At 42.4% G+C, this 18,311-nt stretch overlaps 1 protein-coding gene across 6 annotated transcripts in view; it reads left to right on the forward strand.

Moving 5' to 3' along the window:
- nfic (nuclear factor I/C) overlaps positions 1-17,707 on the forward strand; it is a 58,801-nt gene extending 41,094 nt beyond the window's left edge. For 4 of the 6 annotated variants that reach the window (XM_042416880.1, XM_042416881.1, XM_042416884.1 and 1 more), the window contains 5 exons: positions 14-135; positions 1,970-2,083; positions 2,263-2,420; positions 4,798-4,981; positions 16,552-17,707. In XM_042416880.1, the coding sequence (XP_042272814.1) occupies positions 14-135; positions 1,970-2,083; positions 2,263-2,420; positions 4,798-4,981; positions 16,552-16,676 (703 nt within the window). In that variant the 3' untranslated portion in view covers positions 16,677-17,707. Of the gene's footprint in view, positions 1-13; positions 136-1,969; positions 2,084-2,262; positions 2,421-4,797; positions 4,982-10,321; positions 10,411-16,551 lie in introns of all 6 variants that reach the window. The other 2 variants (XM_042416882.1, XM_042416883.1) reach the window with 1 other exon arrangement.
- The last annotated feature ends 604 nt before the right edge of the window (positions 17,708-18,311 follow it).

An 18,311-nucleotide genomic window follows, 5' to 3' on the forward strand; every position in this document is an offset into this window, starting at 1 on the left:
TGTGTGTCTGTAGGAGTAAGCGTCATAAGTCTGGCTCTATGGAGGAAGAGGCTGACAGTCCAGGAGGGGACTATTACCACTCACCTTCCTCTCCTGCCAGCAGCTCCAGAAACTGGACTGATGACATGGAAGGAGGTAAATGTAAAAGAACAAGAATAAGACTATAGTGACCAGTGTTTGTTTAAGTGACACAAATAGCGTTCATCACTAAAGCATGAGCATAACTGATTATGTTACCGACATACTGAACTCATCGTCTGCCAGCTTTGTTCAGCACCAACACTGTTGATCCTTATAGATCCATACTGAAGGACCATACCATACTTAAGTTGCTCAGTCATTGTATCACCAGCAATTATTGTGACATGGAAGAAGAGATACTACAAATCTTTAAAAATATGTATTATAATATGTACACCATGCATCACCTTTATGATGAGTTACTTGAACAATAAAATAGATATGCATCCCCTTTATTCTATTTTGTAGATACAGTATCCCAATAGTGAATTATATCATCAAACATCAACTCATGTGCTACTGCAGAAACAAGCACATGTATAAATATGAACTCACATATTCTTAAAGACATTTGGAAATAATTGTGTAAAATGATTTAATGCTCACATGACATTATTACACAGTAAAGTAAAATATTTCACTCTCTAGACACAATTCACAACTCATTTGCTTGCTTCAGTTGTCATGGATAACTGAAGTGAACACTCTCCCTCTCAGGGAGAAGGTAAACTATACTCCCTCTGGCAGCTAATCAGTCTCAGGGTGACTCTAACCACACAGATCTTTCCCAGCAATATCCCACAGGTGTCATCGGGTGTCCCAGAGGTGTCACCATGGAATCTCAAAATAGAGACAGAAACTTAAATCCACCAATATAAATCAAAATCTGTCAATCTCGCTGAATTTGTCATTGAAACTGTGACATGCTGTGTCAAATGAGTAGATAAAGTCATATTGCAGGGGTGCATACATCAAGTTCTGTGTGCAGCTATGGATCCCGACCAAAACAATTTACCATTTAATTTATTTACAGCCCTCACTTATGGCCATGAGCTTAGTGCAGTTCATTTTATTGGTGCTACCTTTGACTTAATGTTGACTTGTGAGGTAATTTTGGGCTTAGGAGCCCCTTTCTAACATGCTTGAGTTTGGGAGAGTGGACTGAACAGCAGCTACTTTGCTCTGAAGATCCAAAACAATGCTAATTTGTGGCACATTGTGCCATTATGCTGTCAGTGTTACTCCTGTTTCAAACACACGCATTTTAAACTGGCCATTGTAACTACAGAACATAAACATAACGATGATTTAGTCACACAATGCTTTGGAATGCACACATCCATCATTAAGGGGCAGCTGTGGCTCAGGAGGTAGAGCAGGTCGTCCACTAATCGGAAGATTGATGGTTCGATTCCCGGTTCCTCCAGTCCGCATGTGGATGTGTCCTTGGGCAAGATACTTAACCCCTAATTGCTAAGAATGTGTGTGAAAGATTACATTTCCTCTGATGGGCAGGTTGGGACCTTGCATGGTAGCCCCTGTACCCATTCAGCATATGAATGTGTGTCAATGGGTGAATGTGATTTGTAGTGTAAAAGCACTTTGAGTGGTTGGAAGACTAGAAAGGCACTATACAAGTACAGTCCATTTACCATTCACTTTGTGTATCGTTATTACAGTTTTGTATTTCTGGAACTCAAACCATTTTCTGTTGCCCCACAAAATATATATTTTTGGCGCTGTACAAGTACATTCCATTTACCATTACTTGATGTGTACAAACAGAGGAAAGTTAAACACCAGACAATGTGAAAATGCCTAATATTAAATAAATGAATGACATTCAAATACTGATGGCTCAGTAGATAAGTGTTTCTGACCAGTCAGGAACCAGAACCAATATCATTTTGAGACCTGTCTCCATCCCTACTTTGTCTGTGTGTGTTAGGTCTATCTCCTCCAGTGAAGAAGACAGAGCTGGACAGTCCTTCTCCCCAGGAAGACTCACCGAGACTGGGGTCCTTCACTCAGCACCACCGGCCAGTCATAGCTGTTCATAGCGGTCAGTAGCACATGCACACATGCGCGCGCGCACACACACACACACACACACACACACACACACACACACACAAACTGTGCACATTCAGAATCAAGTTAATAAGTTGATATTTTACTCCCATAACAAGAACACAAATAACAAAATATAATTTATTGTTTCTTCTCTTTCTCTCTGTCCAGGTCTGTCACGGAGTCCCCACCCCTCCTCATCTCTTCATTTCCCATCCTCCTCCTACTTCCCCCACGGAGCAATCCGCTATCCTCCTCACCTGGCCCAGGACCCCTTAAAAGATCTGGTCTCTTTGGCCTGCGACCCTGCCAATCAGACCCCCAGCTCAGTGAGTACAACCTGTCAAAAGATCAGCTCTAAGATGAGTATCAAACATGTTATCAAACGTGAAATTTGGGAATGGAAGATGTGGAGTCGTGTTACAACCATAAACTTAAAAAAAGCATGAGAAATTTAGGGCAGCTTAGACAATGTACATTCGAGTTACAACAACCTCCTGTTTCATGGCAAAACATCGAAATTCAAAGTGTTGCCATGGCAATGGTGTTCCATGAAAACTCACAAGCATCACAATATAGCATCATCAATTTCTTAGAGCTTTTCTGACCAAATTTGAGGCAGTCTCCTAGGCAGAGCTTGTAAAAATACAGAACGTGAATTTTTGCCAGTGCCAGTAGGTGGCACTATGACCATGACTCAATATTGACATGTAGCATGAGAAATTTGGTGCAGGTTGGACATTCAAGTTACAACAACTTCGCCACATGGCCACAACAACTGCGTATCAGGATTTTGATAAATTGTCATTGCAAAGGTCCTTTGATGACACCAACCAAATATGATGTCGGTCGGATTAAATCTCTAGGAGGAGTTTCTTAAAATACAATGCCTGCGAATAGCAAAAACTGTGCAAAAATTACAAAGTAAATTCAAAATGGCTGACTTACTGTTGTACTTAAGGTACAACAGTAGGTCCAACAGGCTTTTTAGTGTGTCTGGACATGCTACATGTGCTTACCGAATTTCATTCATCTACATCAAATTTAAAGGTATGGGCTTTGACTTTAAAATTTTTTGGGGGCACCCTTGAGCCATTTTTTTCATGCCCCAGTCCAAGACCCATATAATATATTAAGTTTTGACACTTCTGACACGTGCCAAGTTTCGTGAGTTTTCAAGCATCCCTAGCCCCTCAAAAACAGCTTCCTGTTTCATGGCAAACAATGTGTTGCCATAGCAACGGCTTTTGATGAAAACTCAAAAGCTTTCAAAATTTTAGGTGGATCTGGTTAACCTGCTAGGAGTAGTTAGTGAAAGTATGGGGCCTATGACTTCCTGTTGCCAGTATGTTGTGCTATTTCTATGATTCAATATTGGCCTGTACATGTCTTCAGACCAGGAATCTTATCAAACATGTGAAATTTGAGAAAAACCTGACAATGTGGAGTCGAGTTATGTAACAGTTTCTTTTGCAATGGCGAAACATCAAAATTTGCCGCATTGCCATGGCAACAGCATTCAATGAAAACTCACAAGCTTCACTATATCGCATCCTCACAGTCTTAAAGCTTTGCTGACCAAATTTGAAGTGGATCTGTTCAACCTGCTAAGCAGAGGTCATAAAAGTGCAGCACCTGTAAGCACCTGCAAATGGTGAAAATTGCAAAGTAAATTCAAAATGGCTGACTTCCCGTTGGACTTTGCGTATGGGTCCAAGAGGCTTTTTTATGCATCTGGACATGATACATGTGCCTACCAAATTTTGTTCATCTACGTCAAATCTAAAGGTGGGGGTTTTGACTTTTAAATTTTCTTGGGGGTGCCATTGAGCCATTTTGCCACACTCATGCCCAGGACCCATAAAATATTAAATTTTTATCACTTCTGAAGCATGTGCAAAGTTTCATGAGTTTTCAAGCTTGTGTAGCCCCTCAAAAATGCATTTGTTTTGGAAGAATAGAGAACAATAATAACAATAATTCCTTCAATTACAAGAGGGCCTTCGCACCATTTGGTGCTTGGGCCCTAATAATCTGGTCTGAGACAAAAACGTTTGATACCAGTTAGCAATACTTACTATATTAAGTGTGTTATATTGTTAACCATTTTTTAAGCTGCAACCTCCTCTGAGATTATACTAGGTGGATAATGGCAACATGTGGTGGATAGGCTGGTAGAATTGGAGGCAGCTGGGAGCTGCGGCAGCGGCAACCACTCGCTGTCTGAAAGTACCTTAATAACAGCAGCAGTTTAGACCTGCAAATGTAGACACACCAATGTGCTCCATCTATAAAGACAGTAAAAGCTGCTACAATGTTGACAGAAACTAAAACACCACAATAAAATAAACTAGTCACAAGTCAGTTCCATGAGGTTCTACATAACACTATAAACAACCACTTAATAAGATGAGTCAGTAGCACCTAAGTTTTTCTTACACACTGGACATGTACTGTGTGATGCATGTATGTGCCACTCCCTTTGAGTCCCTGTCTACACATCATAGTTCTAAGTTTGCAATTGCAAACCTGATCAGTAAAAACTGCTTATAAAAAAGGCTTTTAGCTTCAGAGTGCAAAGAAATAATAAATGTTTTGGATGTATACTTTAGGGCTACACTCACCAACTGTAGAGTTAAAAATGAATGCAGTAATACAGCATGTTAAATATGGGTAAATTATGTTGTCTGTCTCTGATTTTTCCAGCTGAATGGCAGCAACCAGGTTAAAGTGCCCAGTCACTACATCTCCTCTCAAATGTTGGTACCCCCTGGGCCAGCACCCTCCCTGGCTCCTCCTCCATCCTCCCTCCCCAGGCCAACACTGTCTGCAGAGTCCAAGGCCCCTACCACCTCCTCTGATGGGGGAGCAAACTCCCCCACATCACCCAGTAAGTGGTCAAAACATTAACAAACTTCCACTGACAGTACAGATGTGTGTCATGACACATACTGCATACAGTATACATTGCCTTCCAATGGGTGTTAGAATAGAATATGTTACCATTCATAGTCATGTATTTGTTTATATCGAAGTGCAAAAAAGTTCAGAAGATAGATAACACAAAAAGTCTACTGGTGTAAAGGCTCCTGGGGGGTATTCCAGACTGACGGTTTGAGAAATCCCAAACTAAATTGATTCCTGACTGGAGAAAGAGATATAGTATGTGTGGCATATCCTGAACAACTCGGCCTACTTTCACTGACCAAGCTACGCATGTTCAAATAAACAAAGACAATAACAGCAGTTCCAGAGCAGCAGTGTGTGTTTTATAAATCAGTTGACATAGTTACAGTAATGCGTGTATGCAAATTTCTACAACTATAAAGTTGTGTCTTGCCTTGATTACTCATTCAATATTTATTTGATTTTTATTATCAACAACGCCAATTGACAATCAACTATTGTCTGTGTATCCAGAGCGTGATATAGTTTACGTCATAAACAACAATCCATTGTTGTGCACTAACGATTAAACATAAAGGAGCCATATCAATGTACTGGGCGACATGTTCCCACATTATGGTGAACCAGGCAATTGTAGTTCCTCTCAGCTCATCAAACAAATAAGCTTAAACACAAAACTACATCCCCGGAGCATGTTCTAGTGACATCTGCCCTACACGGAGCTAGTCTGCACAGATCTAAACTGCATCTGCCGAGTGGTTCAGGAGTTACGTACTCTCTGTGATGATCACAACCACCAATTTAGTTTTCAAATGTAATTCATTTATATCTTTTGTATCTGTATGGAGTCTGTTAGGGGAGTCATTTTATATGCGCTATATACACAGTAAATGGGGCAGCTTTACTAAGAAAATGCTTAGCACAAATATACGCTTTCATCACATGTGATGCTGTAATCTGTGTGCATTCAGCACTTGATTTACTAAGGCAGCAGTTCATTACGCAGGACTGACTTCATTCTGAGAGTGAAGTAGAGCTCAGTAAGTAGTTCACCAAGTTTAGAAAATAAATGACCACTTATATTAATGCGGAATAAGTCAAACAAACCTCGTGGGATAATATAGAAGTGATGGCATAACATGTTTCCTGTACCTTTAAATCAATCAGTTGAAACTGAGCCCGGGTTTCAATCACATTAAAATATCCCTAACAAACCACTAGAAACGTATCTCACCATGCATTTAGTTGTGACAAATTTTACAGAGAGGTGATGAATAAGTGTCAGGTCCAGCAGCTCAGAGCGGAGCAGATGGAGGTTTAGATGGTGTTAGAGGTGGTGGGAATGGAGTGATGTTAATACTGAGGTAAAATGCTCATTGTAATGTCTGATCAACAGACAGAGCAGTCCAGTTCAAATTCACATGTCAATTTAATGACACAAAGCATAACACCCAACCTCTTTTTTGTTTGCTGTTACAAATTACTCACATATATGTTAGTTTTATTATTAATTATAGCTTTTTTTTTGGGGGGGGGCATGCTGGTTGTTGTGAAATATGTCTGGCTTCATCACAACATTGCTTCCAAACCAGAGGACCTACAGTGGAGAACACTCTGCTTGTTAGGCTACTCAGGCTGCGTCATTTGCTAACACAGGCTAGCTCTACATACATCTTAACCGGCTAGCACCTGCTGTTCAGGCTCAGCACCAGCACTTTGCTTGCTGGCTCGTTCTACAGCAGGCAAGCTGAACTACACCAGCCACATTCCTCGTACTGCTCTGAAGCACAGACTGTTTTCCAGTTGTAATACACATGGTGATTAGAGGCACCCCACTTGGTATGATGTTGCTTCTCTCCTCCTAACTTGGGTGGTGTGAATGAGGGGAGACAATGTTGGATGCTCATGTCTCCTCCAGCCTCTATCTCCTCTCCCCACATGCCCTCATTCACCAGTAAGAGCAACCTAAGCACCCCCACATTACCGCACTGTTACACAGGCTGTTTCAGATGCGTTTCATATGTTGGCTAGAGGCACTCCACCAAGGACGTCTGTTGCCTGTTCCTCCCTGGCCTCTCATTTTATACATTCTTCTCTACCGTAACCTCAGGCTCGCTGTGTGTTTGTCATGCTTGGTGCACGGCGCACTCAGAGAGCTGGAGTTACACTCAGGTAACTACTATTCTCAGTGTTTTCTTGGTGAGACAGCCCGTCTTGCACGCACTGATCTCCCCACTCATCACATGTAGGAGAAGGAGCTCGGGCATGGCACCATGCTGAGTGTCTTGTCTCTGATATAGTTGTCTACTAACCCTGCCAGCCACTGGGTGTCATGTGCAGCGTTATATTATAATTCTCCTATCTCCTTTATAACCTCCTACCTTCTCTTGCGCCCTACAGTGCCGGATGCATAGAAGTGCACAGCCGGGTTCCAGCACGGTAAATTAGCAATGATTCTGCCAAGGTGCCAGTCACAGGAGCTTTTATTACCGAGATGTGGTGCCCACTGTCCAAGGAATAAGATTATGATGAGCAGTTTATTTCCTCTTTCTTGCTTCTGCCATCAGGTGACTGTCACAATCACGCACTCTGTGGTTGTGAAGTCACAATAAATCCAGTGTGGGCCCTAACCCTCCAGGGGATATGTGCCACAACTTTTCACTGTTCTGTTTCCCACCTATGATAGATATTAATTATACTGATGCTGGAAGTAGAATGAAGACCCATTTCCCGGTGAAAATTACACCCTGTATATTTTTGGTGGGTGTTACATGTTTCTCATGGGATGGATATGCTGCTGGCTGTGGGAATTGAGCTATGCCACCCTTCAATTTCCCCCACTCCCTCAGGCGGCCCAGCCACTGCAATGGGGAGAGGTTCCCTGAGGGAGACTTCCTCTCTGTTTGCAACCCCATCAGCATTTTTTGCAGCTCATATCAACCTCATTTCAACCTCTTCCTGCAGGATGCTACAGAGGAGGCACATTCTCCTATTTGCTGCCAGTTCCTCCATTCTGGGGCATCATTCCTTCTTCCAGTTCCACTGGGACTGGAGGAGGACACGAGGAAAAGGAGGCATCACTACAGTTTTCCTCATATGGGGACTGGTTGACTGCTATGTCGCAAGATGGCTTATCATATGCTGTAACATATGCTGATGCATTCACCTTGTGACAGGTGACTGTCTCTACCTCTATTGCCTCACCACATGAAATGCTAATTTGCCTTCTCAGAGGTTTCTCAGCGCTTTCACCTCCTTTTTCAGCTATGTGCATGTTTTTTTGTGTGTGGAAAATGCGCCTAACCCTCTCAGAGTCAGGAGTCAGGAGTTCTGCCTTACATTGACAATTAGCTATTTCTCGACCCGTCACTAAATAAAGCTAAAGCCCACATGTCTCTGGTGATTTGGTGTCATGTGTCTGGGCCTCACTCCAACCACATACTAATGCTATGATAATGCTTTTCCAGCCAAGCCTGTATTTGGTCTCGTTCTCCACCTGGATTTATACGTTACTTATGCATGTATATCAGATCAACATCTTTTCTGCATCTGCTACAGTGAGTAGAGACAGCTGCTTGGGTCAGGGTGGAGTTGGTTATTCCTCTGATCTGACTGAGGTCAACCGCTCAGCTGGTCAAGCACCTACGGGCAGCTGCACAGTGGGCTTCTAAGTGTTGATTGTGTACAAGTGGAATTGCACCAGAATAATGGCAGATGATGCAGACTTCTCATCCCTACTCAAGCCCTTAGCAGTGTCGCCTTCTGGAGCGCATTTGGTTGTCTACACCAGGTGGTTCTGGTGGCACCACCTCCCCACCTCACCACATTCAGGAATGGTGCGTCATGGCTTGGTCGTTGAGAGGGAGTTGTTTGAGAAACTTGCACCTCTCATGCTCCCATGCTTGTGCCCGCTGCAGGATATACACACTTTCTTCACAGGCTGTATGAGTTTTCGCCACTATTGCGGCTGGTCATGATAGTCTCAACTGCTTCACAGCCAAGAGCCATCCGCTCATAAAAGGATTTCTCTGGGATGTTTGCAGACTGAGAACCTGCCTGCTGCCTGATTCTACAGTGGAATCTCCAGGCGGTTGCAGAAGGTCCATCAGGCCCACCTCCTGAGCCCTTGGACACACCTGAATTTTTTGTTTCTGTCAAGACAGCCCCTTTTTAGCCCTTTCCTCTGCCCAGAGAGCAGGGGATTGTTCAGCATTGCCTGTGAGTACATGCGTAGTCCTCTACTGGGTGGATGCTACCTCCTGACTGGGTGGTGAGTGCAAAGTTCTGTCGCAGGGTGTCAAGGCAGAGCCTTGGAGGGATATACCAATAGCAAAGCCCATTAGAGGGCTACGGATATACTCATAGAACTGGAGTTACATCCAGATAACTACTGTTTGTTTCCCTTAAACATTGTTCAGTGAGTCAAACAGCTATATAGTTTTTTGATGTGCTTCACTGCACACGCTGTGATCTGTCGCTTTGTCTGTCTTGTTTGATTTAATTAATAAAAAATGTTTTTAAGTTTTTCCTGTACAGTTTAGCTGTGTCTGAGAAATCTTCTTGGTTTCTAACCGTTGCCTCCAGCTCTCTCTCAATGGACTCCTCTACACAAATACGAGTGAGAGCTTGGACATGTTACTTTGTCCAGAAAGCGTTCTCCACTGCTCTTTTTTTAAGTATTTGTTCTCCTACTACATATGTAAAATGGTGGTTACCATTGTTTTTTGTTGTTGTCGTCCTTATTGTGATGTGATGTCACATCTGCTTGACCAATCACAATCAATAGTACTGCAGGCAACCCCTCAATATACCTGGAACTTACATTTAGTTTCACCTCCTGAGCAGGTGTCCAAAGTGTGGACAGAGGGAACAGCGTTGGTTTGTGAATATAGTGTCTGGCAAATTTGCCAGTTCCACAATCTGGAATACCTCTCGGGTCAGATGTTAACATATCAGCTGGGTGGAATTTGTTCTCCCACCTGCAATAGACAGACAATAAAGAAAGAGATGAGCTGGGCAGTACTCTGTCCAGTGTAAGGTAGACTCACCAACATGATATCTGTTGCCTCGGTGGTCTATTTGGTATCCTTGGGTACAACATAAAACAACCTTAAACTGAGTGGGAGTGTCTAGTGTGAGGTGAACCTATTTCAGCTGTTCAAAGATGCATCAGACAGGGTGGTCCAGTGTCTCAGTCAGGGGGATTTGATGCTGTTCTCTGTTGTAGCTCCTGTGTGATACGGGCAGATTCTTACAGAATTTGTTAAAAGTAGTGCCTCATGCAACTTTACAAGACTGATGTTGTTAACGCAAACACCCTCAGCATACTCGGCCCCTGGGACCCCCCCTGCCAATCGCTCCTCCTTCGTTGGAGTCACCCCTCGAGACCCAGGTGGACTCTACCAAGCCCAGGTTAGTACAGCTCATTTGACATTGTCAAGCTCAATTTAGGGTGGATTCAGTTGATCCTTCAACACCCAGATTATTGGAGAGTTAAGAGAAAAAAAATCCCATTTACTTCTACAGGAGGTCAATATCTCAGCCTATGAGACTTCTGCCACAACCAAAATACAAGAGAGGTGAATAACATGTGGATGCTGTGGATGCTTAACACAAATATTTTATTATATTTTTCCCATTTTTACCATCTCAGTCAAGTCAGTCTTTGTGCTAAATTAGAATGACTGAATATGATATCATGTTGTCACTCCAGACTTTATAAGCTGCCCTCTTATTCATGTTTCATTTTCTTCAACTATGTTTATGACCTCATAAAAGTGTGCTGTCTCTTTGACACTGTAGTAGCTTTCGATAACAAGTTAGTTCTCAATGGTCTAAATACTGTGACGTTGGCAGTCTGACAAATGAAATCTAAAATCTGTCAATAAAACAGTGCTTGTCAGACAATGACCATTTATTGGCAACTTTGATCCAAAAATATCAATGTCTCAGTAGCTTAAGCTGTGAAAACCCTGTATCAGTCAGACGGCTGTAAGCTAGGTAAGTGGGTCAGTAAGTGTCAGGATGCAGAAGTAGGGTGGTAGTGAAGTAGGTGGCTACAGCAAGTATGCAGTCAAGGTGGTAGGTATACAGGCTAGTGGGTGGGTGCATTAATAGGTAATTTAGGTAATTAGAAATGTGTATGTATATACAATATACCATATGTGTTGGTAATATATGTGGTATGATATGTGTTTGATCACCATGGCAACCAAAAGTACAAGATTTGTTTGGTGTTTGTGTTGTTTTGGGAGAGAGGCTACTCTACATTACGAGGGAATGCTGATGCATATTGGATGCCGCTCCTCTGCTAAATAGACAATTGACTGTGAACTTCACTGCTCGTGTGATTAATGTGGCCTTCCTGCATTTTGCTCAAGCTTTTTTATGTTTTTCCATTTTCTGTCTGTGTGTTTTGATCGCTCACTTAGTTGGAATACATTCTATCAAACTAGTGGACTTTGGGTTGAGTAAAGTAAAGTACCTATCTTCCTACTGGGATTTACGGATTTTGGATTATTCACCGTAAAGTGCTTCCTACCTTCTTTACTGGGATTTGTGGAATTTTGGATTATTCAACATATTTAACCTCCTCATCTCACTCGGTTCCATGTCAACCAATATTGTAATTGTTGGTGATATGAATATACATGTCGACAAACCCTCCTGTCATTTTGCAGTGGAGTTCCTGAGTCTGATTGAGTGTCTTGGCCTGAAGCAGAATGTTGATGTCTCTACTCATACCGGGGGGCACACACTTGACCTGGTCATCACTGACTCCGTCCCCACCTATGATCTGGGTGTGTCTGGCCACAAGGTGGTCTCAATGGATTTGACATTCCTGTCACCTGCGACTAAACCTAAGCTTCAGATGCTTTTTCCGATCTAGAAAAGCACTGACCCAGCCATCATGACTATGGACCTCCAGCACATCACCTGCCCACCTTCTGCATCAGTGGATGAACTAGTGGCATTCTACAGTAATTCTCTGAGCTGTGTCTTTGATCTTCATGTCCCTGTCAAGATGCGTGGGGTCAATTTTTCACACTCTGCTCCCTGGTTCACTCATGACCTGCGGAAAATAAAAAGAACTGAACGTGTCATGGAATGACACTTCAGATGATTTGGCCTCACTGTCCATAAACTGCCCTTCCGTGAACACAGTGAGTCACTGTAGCATCCAGTCTGCCCTCGGTCCAACATGAGAGGAAAAAGAAGTAGCGCTGCCCAGAGCCACTGGCAGAAAATGAAAGATGCTGTAATTTTCACTGTAGGACTGTCAATATGTCACTATATTAAGTTTTAATATTTTTTTATGCGAGAAAGTAAACATTTAGATTCCTAACATGTGATCAGTTTATCCAAATAACGCCTATTTGAAATGTTGCGTCAACGTTGTTGTAGACGCAACTGCTGCAGCAGCCACTGGCTGGGGAGATGGCAGGCCATCTTAGCTGCATGATCTGATGAACTGATGTCTGCAGCTCTTTGGTAATTTACCACTGGCTCTAATGTCTCTATAGCATTTAGATATCTTTATGATGCCATAGCACAAATTCACTGTAAACAGTAAGCTTTACTCTATATTCAGTGAGTGATAATGGTGGTGGGGTGATGTGTTAGGGATGGGGGGTACTGTGCTTTCTGGTGATATGCTGCCCCCTATTTGAGTGGATCAGGTGGCCAAGTATTGGGCCTTTTAAGATGCTCAATCATAGTTCTACTCCAACCTAAGTAATAACAATGCTGGCAACCCTAAGCATCTTTTTTTCACCATAAATCATCTCCTGAAGCCGCAATCATCTTCCCCAGTTGAGGCTACAGAAGAGCGATGTAACAGCTTCATTGACTTTTTCAGAGCCACAGTCAACAACATCCACTCTCTGATGTCCAGCTCTTCCTCTCTGCCTCCTCTTGTCATCGACCCTCTGTCTGGGAGCTCGCTATCTCTACTTCATTTTACTGGTGTCAGGTAGAGCCACATTGAGGAAATCCTAAGGGAGATGAAACAGTACTTGTGCCCTGGACCCCATTCCTACAGATCTACTCAAATCATACATTCCCATTCTCAGCCCTCTGATCACCCAAACTGTCAACCTCTCCCTTCAAACTGGTAGTGTTCCATCTGCCCTCAAGGTCGCAGTCATCCACCCTTCCTCAAGAAGCCCACCTTGCACCCAAAAATTCTTGCCAACTAAAGACCTATCTCCAACCACCCTTTTCTGTCCAAGATGTTGGAGAAGGTGGTTGCTTGTTTTTGTATGTGCTTCAGTGTTTCCCCTAAATGCTTTCAACAGTGGCGCAGTGCCACTGCTAAATGAGGAATGCCACTGCTGAAATTTCACATCGTAGTTACGACAAACACAAACCACACGCTCTTTGTCCGCTCCGAGCTGCTGATGTCATCTAGTGGGGAGAGAATGGAATGTTTGATTTTCCTTCTCTCTCCTCTGCTCTCTGTATGTCTGTTTGACAGAGGGCGGGGCTGAGCTACATACATGCAGAGCAGAAAGGCCATAGTGAATAGGATGAAGCTCTGCATTCACACCAAATCCAGCAATGCGGCACCTTCCTGCAGGGTTGTGTGGAGGTGTTGGCGTGTTTATTTGTGCTTTATATTGTAACTGCCATGAAACAATGAGAAAATGTTTTATTTCTCTGATTCACTGCTTTGTTCTCACTACCATCACTCCCTCTCTTCATTCTCTAGCTCACTTGACCACAGCGCCCTCTCTCTCTCTCTCTCTCTCTCTCTCTTTCTCTCTCTCTTGCTGGTGCTCTCAGCTCGCTCTGGTGTCATTGGGCCAGGGAGGAGGGGCCAACTTTAAATGTTGTGTTTACAGACAGCAACTGACAATTCCTACATAGTATGCCTTTAAACACAACAACCTATTAAAAAAATTTCAGTCAGATTTTCGTGCAGCACACAACAGATGGCAACTGATGCAGGGTCCCCTTCTCTCCTGATTCTCCTTGACTTGAGTGCTGCATTTGACACTGTGGATCACACTATCCTCTTAGAGCGCCTCACATTGGACTGTCAGACTCTGCACTTGAGTGGTGTTCCGCAACGATAAGTTAGTCATCAGCACAAATGGGAAGTCTTTGCATTGCTATGCTGATGATACCCCGCTGTACATCAAAATTGCCCCAAGCACTTCTGCAGCCATGTCATGTGCCTCATCTCATCTTTTACGGTCAGGACATCTCCCTTTTCTCCTCAGTCACTAATCAGGGTGTTAGGTTTGACCCTCAGCTGACGACCATATAAGACATCGGTGCAAAACCTCTTTCTACCATCTCAAAAACACCTCCAAACTCTGCCCTTCTCTAACCCCGTCAGATGCAGAGAAACTTGTCCATGCCTTTATCTCCTCAAGACTGGACTACTGAAATGGGATCACAGGGATCCCTGGCAGGAGCATCCAGAAACTCCTGTACATTCAGAGCAGCGCTGCCAAGATCCTGATGAGAGTGCGAAAATACAAACATATAACACCAGTTCTGTTTTTAGTGCACTGGCTCCCTGTCTCCTTCAGGATTGACTACAAAGTCCTGGTACTCGCATACAAATCCATCAACAGAGATGCGCTTCCCTACCTACATGAACTGATTATACTACAAACCTCCACCTGCACCCTTGGATCTGCTAGCAGGTTGCTCATCCAGGCCCCCAGTACCAAGCTCCGCACCATGGGAGTCGATCCTTCTCTGCTGCACCACACTTGTGGAACAGCCTTCCTAACCATCTGAGGGGAGCACAGACCCTAGTGTCTTTTAAAAAAGGCCAAAAAACCTTTCTATTCAAGAAGGCTTTTTCATCTTAACTCCTATTACTCTTTTCTTTATGTTGTGTGTTCTATGTTATCTATACTGGAGTACTTTGAGTTTCACTATGAATGAAAAGTGTTGTACAAATTAAACTTATTATTATTATTATTATTGTTATTATTATTATTATTATTATTATTATTATTAAAGAGTAACATTTGGCCTTCTGTGTTAGACTGCAGTTTGCATTGTGTCGTGTCTGCTGCATTGCAGTGCCTCTGCTTCAGAAACACCTCAGCCAATACTGCTGAGCCAGGAATCCTCTCTCACTCTCTCTCTCTGTCTCTCCCTCTCTCTGTGTAATTCTAAAGTTTGTCACAACTAAATGCATGGTGAGCAAATTTCTTCTATGGTTAGTAATGACAACTAGGTTGTTATGGATATTTTAAGGTTGATGAAACTTGGTCACAGTTTCAATTTATGTTAGTTTTGATTTGTGAAATGAGTCAAAATTAACAGAAGAGGAAATTATGTTGCAAATCAGAGCCTGCATGTTGCAGATTTAGTGAAACTGGCCCCTGAATAAAAAAAAACTACAGAGCAGCTTCACTGTGCTCAGTCCAACACAAAAACAAATGCAGAATGCTGACAGAGTATCAGTGCTTGCAGTTTCATTGCATGTCACGGTGTGTCATGGTGTGTCTAATAAAATCTATAGTCTAATCTAAGCAATCTGTGTCAGACTGTACAATTTCCGTTTTGAGGCATGGGAGACTGTCACAATGAAGGCCTTTTGGATGGTACTGTATCAGAAAGATGTAAATAGTATGCAAGCAGGGACATGTAATTAACTCACATAATCCATCTGTGCTGCTCTCATGTTTTGAAAATGCAGTAAAACTAGCTTTGGCCATAACACTTTTTGTATTTATTCAGAGATTTAACCACCTTTCTCTTGTCAACTTCCATCCCACAACCCAAAGTCACACATTATACAAGGGGCCTTAAATGCCCAGAATTTTTAGCTCAAATGTGAAAATGTCCAGACAGGACACACTTCTTGCACAGAGGAAAATGACTGAAGCTCATTTTTAAATTTGATTTATTACTGACATGATTTAATTGGTGCCCACATGGCCTACTACAATCTGGATTTAGCGGTAAACATCACAAGCACAGGAATTAGTTGTAAAAAATTTGTTATTTGTCATCACAGAGACAGTGTGTGATGACACCAGGGAGCTTGCCAAACCTAATGATAGAGTGCCCAACTCACCACTGTAAATAGTCAGGTGTGGATGAAGCTGCAGCCTTATGGCTGATAGGCTGACTGGAGAATTCAGTTTATTATTGATATTGACTGAAGATAAATGTGTTCTGTGCATAAATGTACTATGTACTACTGTTAGAAATCATAAAAGATATTTGTACATCATTAACACCTCAAATAATATGAAAATCTTAATAAAAGATACTTAATCTTTATAATTACTTACTTCAATTTATGTATAATAATATGTATAAAAGAGCATTAATTAAGAGATTTTACACATGTACATTTCCTTTGATGGACCCTGATATAAGGTTAAAGTTTTCTTATATACATTTATGAATAACAACAAATTTACAGTGTTTATAAAGCTGTTTAGACATGTTTTGTTTTTTTTACCAAGATTGTCACAAAAAGTATGATTTGAAAATCTTGTACTTAAGTGTGAGTGAAATGCAGGCTTGTGTAACCTTTCAAAGTAAGTGTTAACTGTGTGTTTCTCTGTGTTGCAGTCTTGGTATCTGGGCAACTGAGTGAACTCTGGAGAAAGGGTGATTGTCATGGCAGTTCTGTCCTGGAGGAAAGGAAACAATGTTGTCAAGACATTGCCAGAGAAAAAATATATTCAGCTTTGTAGAAGCATAACGTGTGGTCATACCTATATATAAATATATAGTGAAATATATTTATATATGTGTATGTACCCAGAAGAGACAGCCTTGATGGAAGTAGGATGCTTCTCTCACTCAGCCATTTTGCAGCCCCAGAATGAACTATGCTATATGACACTAAATGGCCACTAACGTGAGCTGTGATTTTCAAGTGAAAGCAGTGGATTGATGCAGATGTCTGGTTGGCCCAGATGAGCTGCAGACCAGACCCAGTTCTCAACCCACCAGATCCTAAGAAGCTTGTAACCTAACTGTGTCCCCAGGATGAGGCCTATTTCCCCGGGACGGATGTCAGCCTTTGCCTCTCTACCCTGAGTCTCCACACTAAATCCAGTATAAGGCCTCCTCCCTGGGACGGACATAGACCTCATCCCCCCTCAAAACCCAGAATGCCCCTCTCCGCTGCAGGTGCTGCTTATTATATATGCAAATAAGCCTCCCTTATTTTCTGAACGACAAGAAAGAGAGATCCTATTGTTAATATGTAATGTTTCTTTGCACTTTTTAATATGTTATTGATACGCCTGAAGAAAATGAAGAGTTGAAACAGTGCATTTTTTCTCTCTTCCAACCAAAAGACCGAGGATTTGTCTTTTTTATTGACAATCATCAGCCTGAAACCATTAAGTTGCTTTGAGAGGCTCATGTTTCTAAGACTGTTTGATTGTGCTTTTTTATCAGACAACAATGAGTAATTGTGGAATATAAGAGCTATATTCATGCCTTCTCCAACACAACACACAATCACAATGCTACAGTCAGATGCACAACCCTTGGCCGTTTGGAAGAAACATGCCGCTGCCACAGGGAAACAGCTCAGCAGAACTGAGAAAAAGCAAAGACACATTTAAACCAGGGTCATGTGGCAGCACAGCCAGCAGTAAACAGGCTGCTGGGGCTGACTGGGCTCAATGTGTTTGAAACTGTAGCATGGTGTGGAGTGTGTGTGTGTGTGTGTGTGTGTGTGTGTGTGTGTGTGTGTGTGTGTGTGTGTGTGTGTGTGCGTGGTCCAGGTATTCCTCACATTATAGAGACGTAAATCTGTTTACACAGTCAAGTTGTGGGGACTCGCCTCCCTTATGGGGACTAAAAGCAAGTCCCCTTAACGTGAATTATTAATTTTAGGGTGAAGACTTGGTTTTAAAGTTAAGGTTAGGGTTATGTTAAGGTTAGGGTAAGGGTAAGGCATGTGGTGGTTATGGTTAAGGTTAGGATACGTCACCAGGAAATGAATGTAAGTCAATGTAATGTCCTCTGAAGTGATGGAAACACAAGTAAGCATGTAAGTGTGTGTGTGTTTGTGTGTGTGTGTCAGAATGTGAATATGGTTCCTGCATTTCAACACTCATCCCTGCTCTGTTTTGAGGAGATGTTACATAGATTTTGTTTGTGTCTCAGAGAACACAGTGACAGGGTTTGTACTTGTATGTAGGTTGACGCTTAGAAAGAGATATAGCAGGCATTGCACTATGATTAAGTTGAAATTCCTTTTTGAGAAAGGTGCGATGGCGTGGCGTGTTACCAAGCAGTGTGTTTTCCTTGAAGTTGTTGATGGTTATGACAGCAGATCACACACAAACTGACCTATAATGAGCACAAAA

Source organism: Thunnus maccoyii, chromosome 7 (genome assembly GCF_910596095.1).
Source record: "Thunnus maccoyii chromosome 7, fThuMac1.1, whole genome shotgun sequence".
NCBI classification, from domain to species: Eukaryota; Metazoa; Chordata; class Actinopteri; order Scombriformes; family Scombridae; genus Thunnus; species Thunnus maccoyii.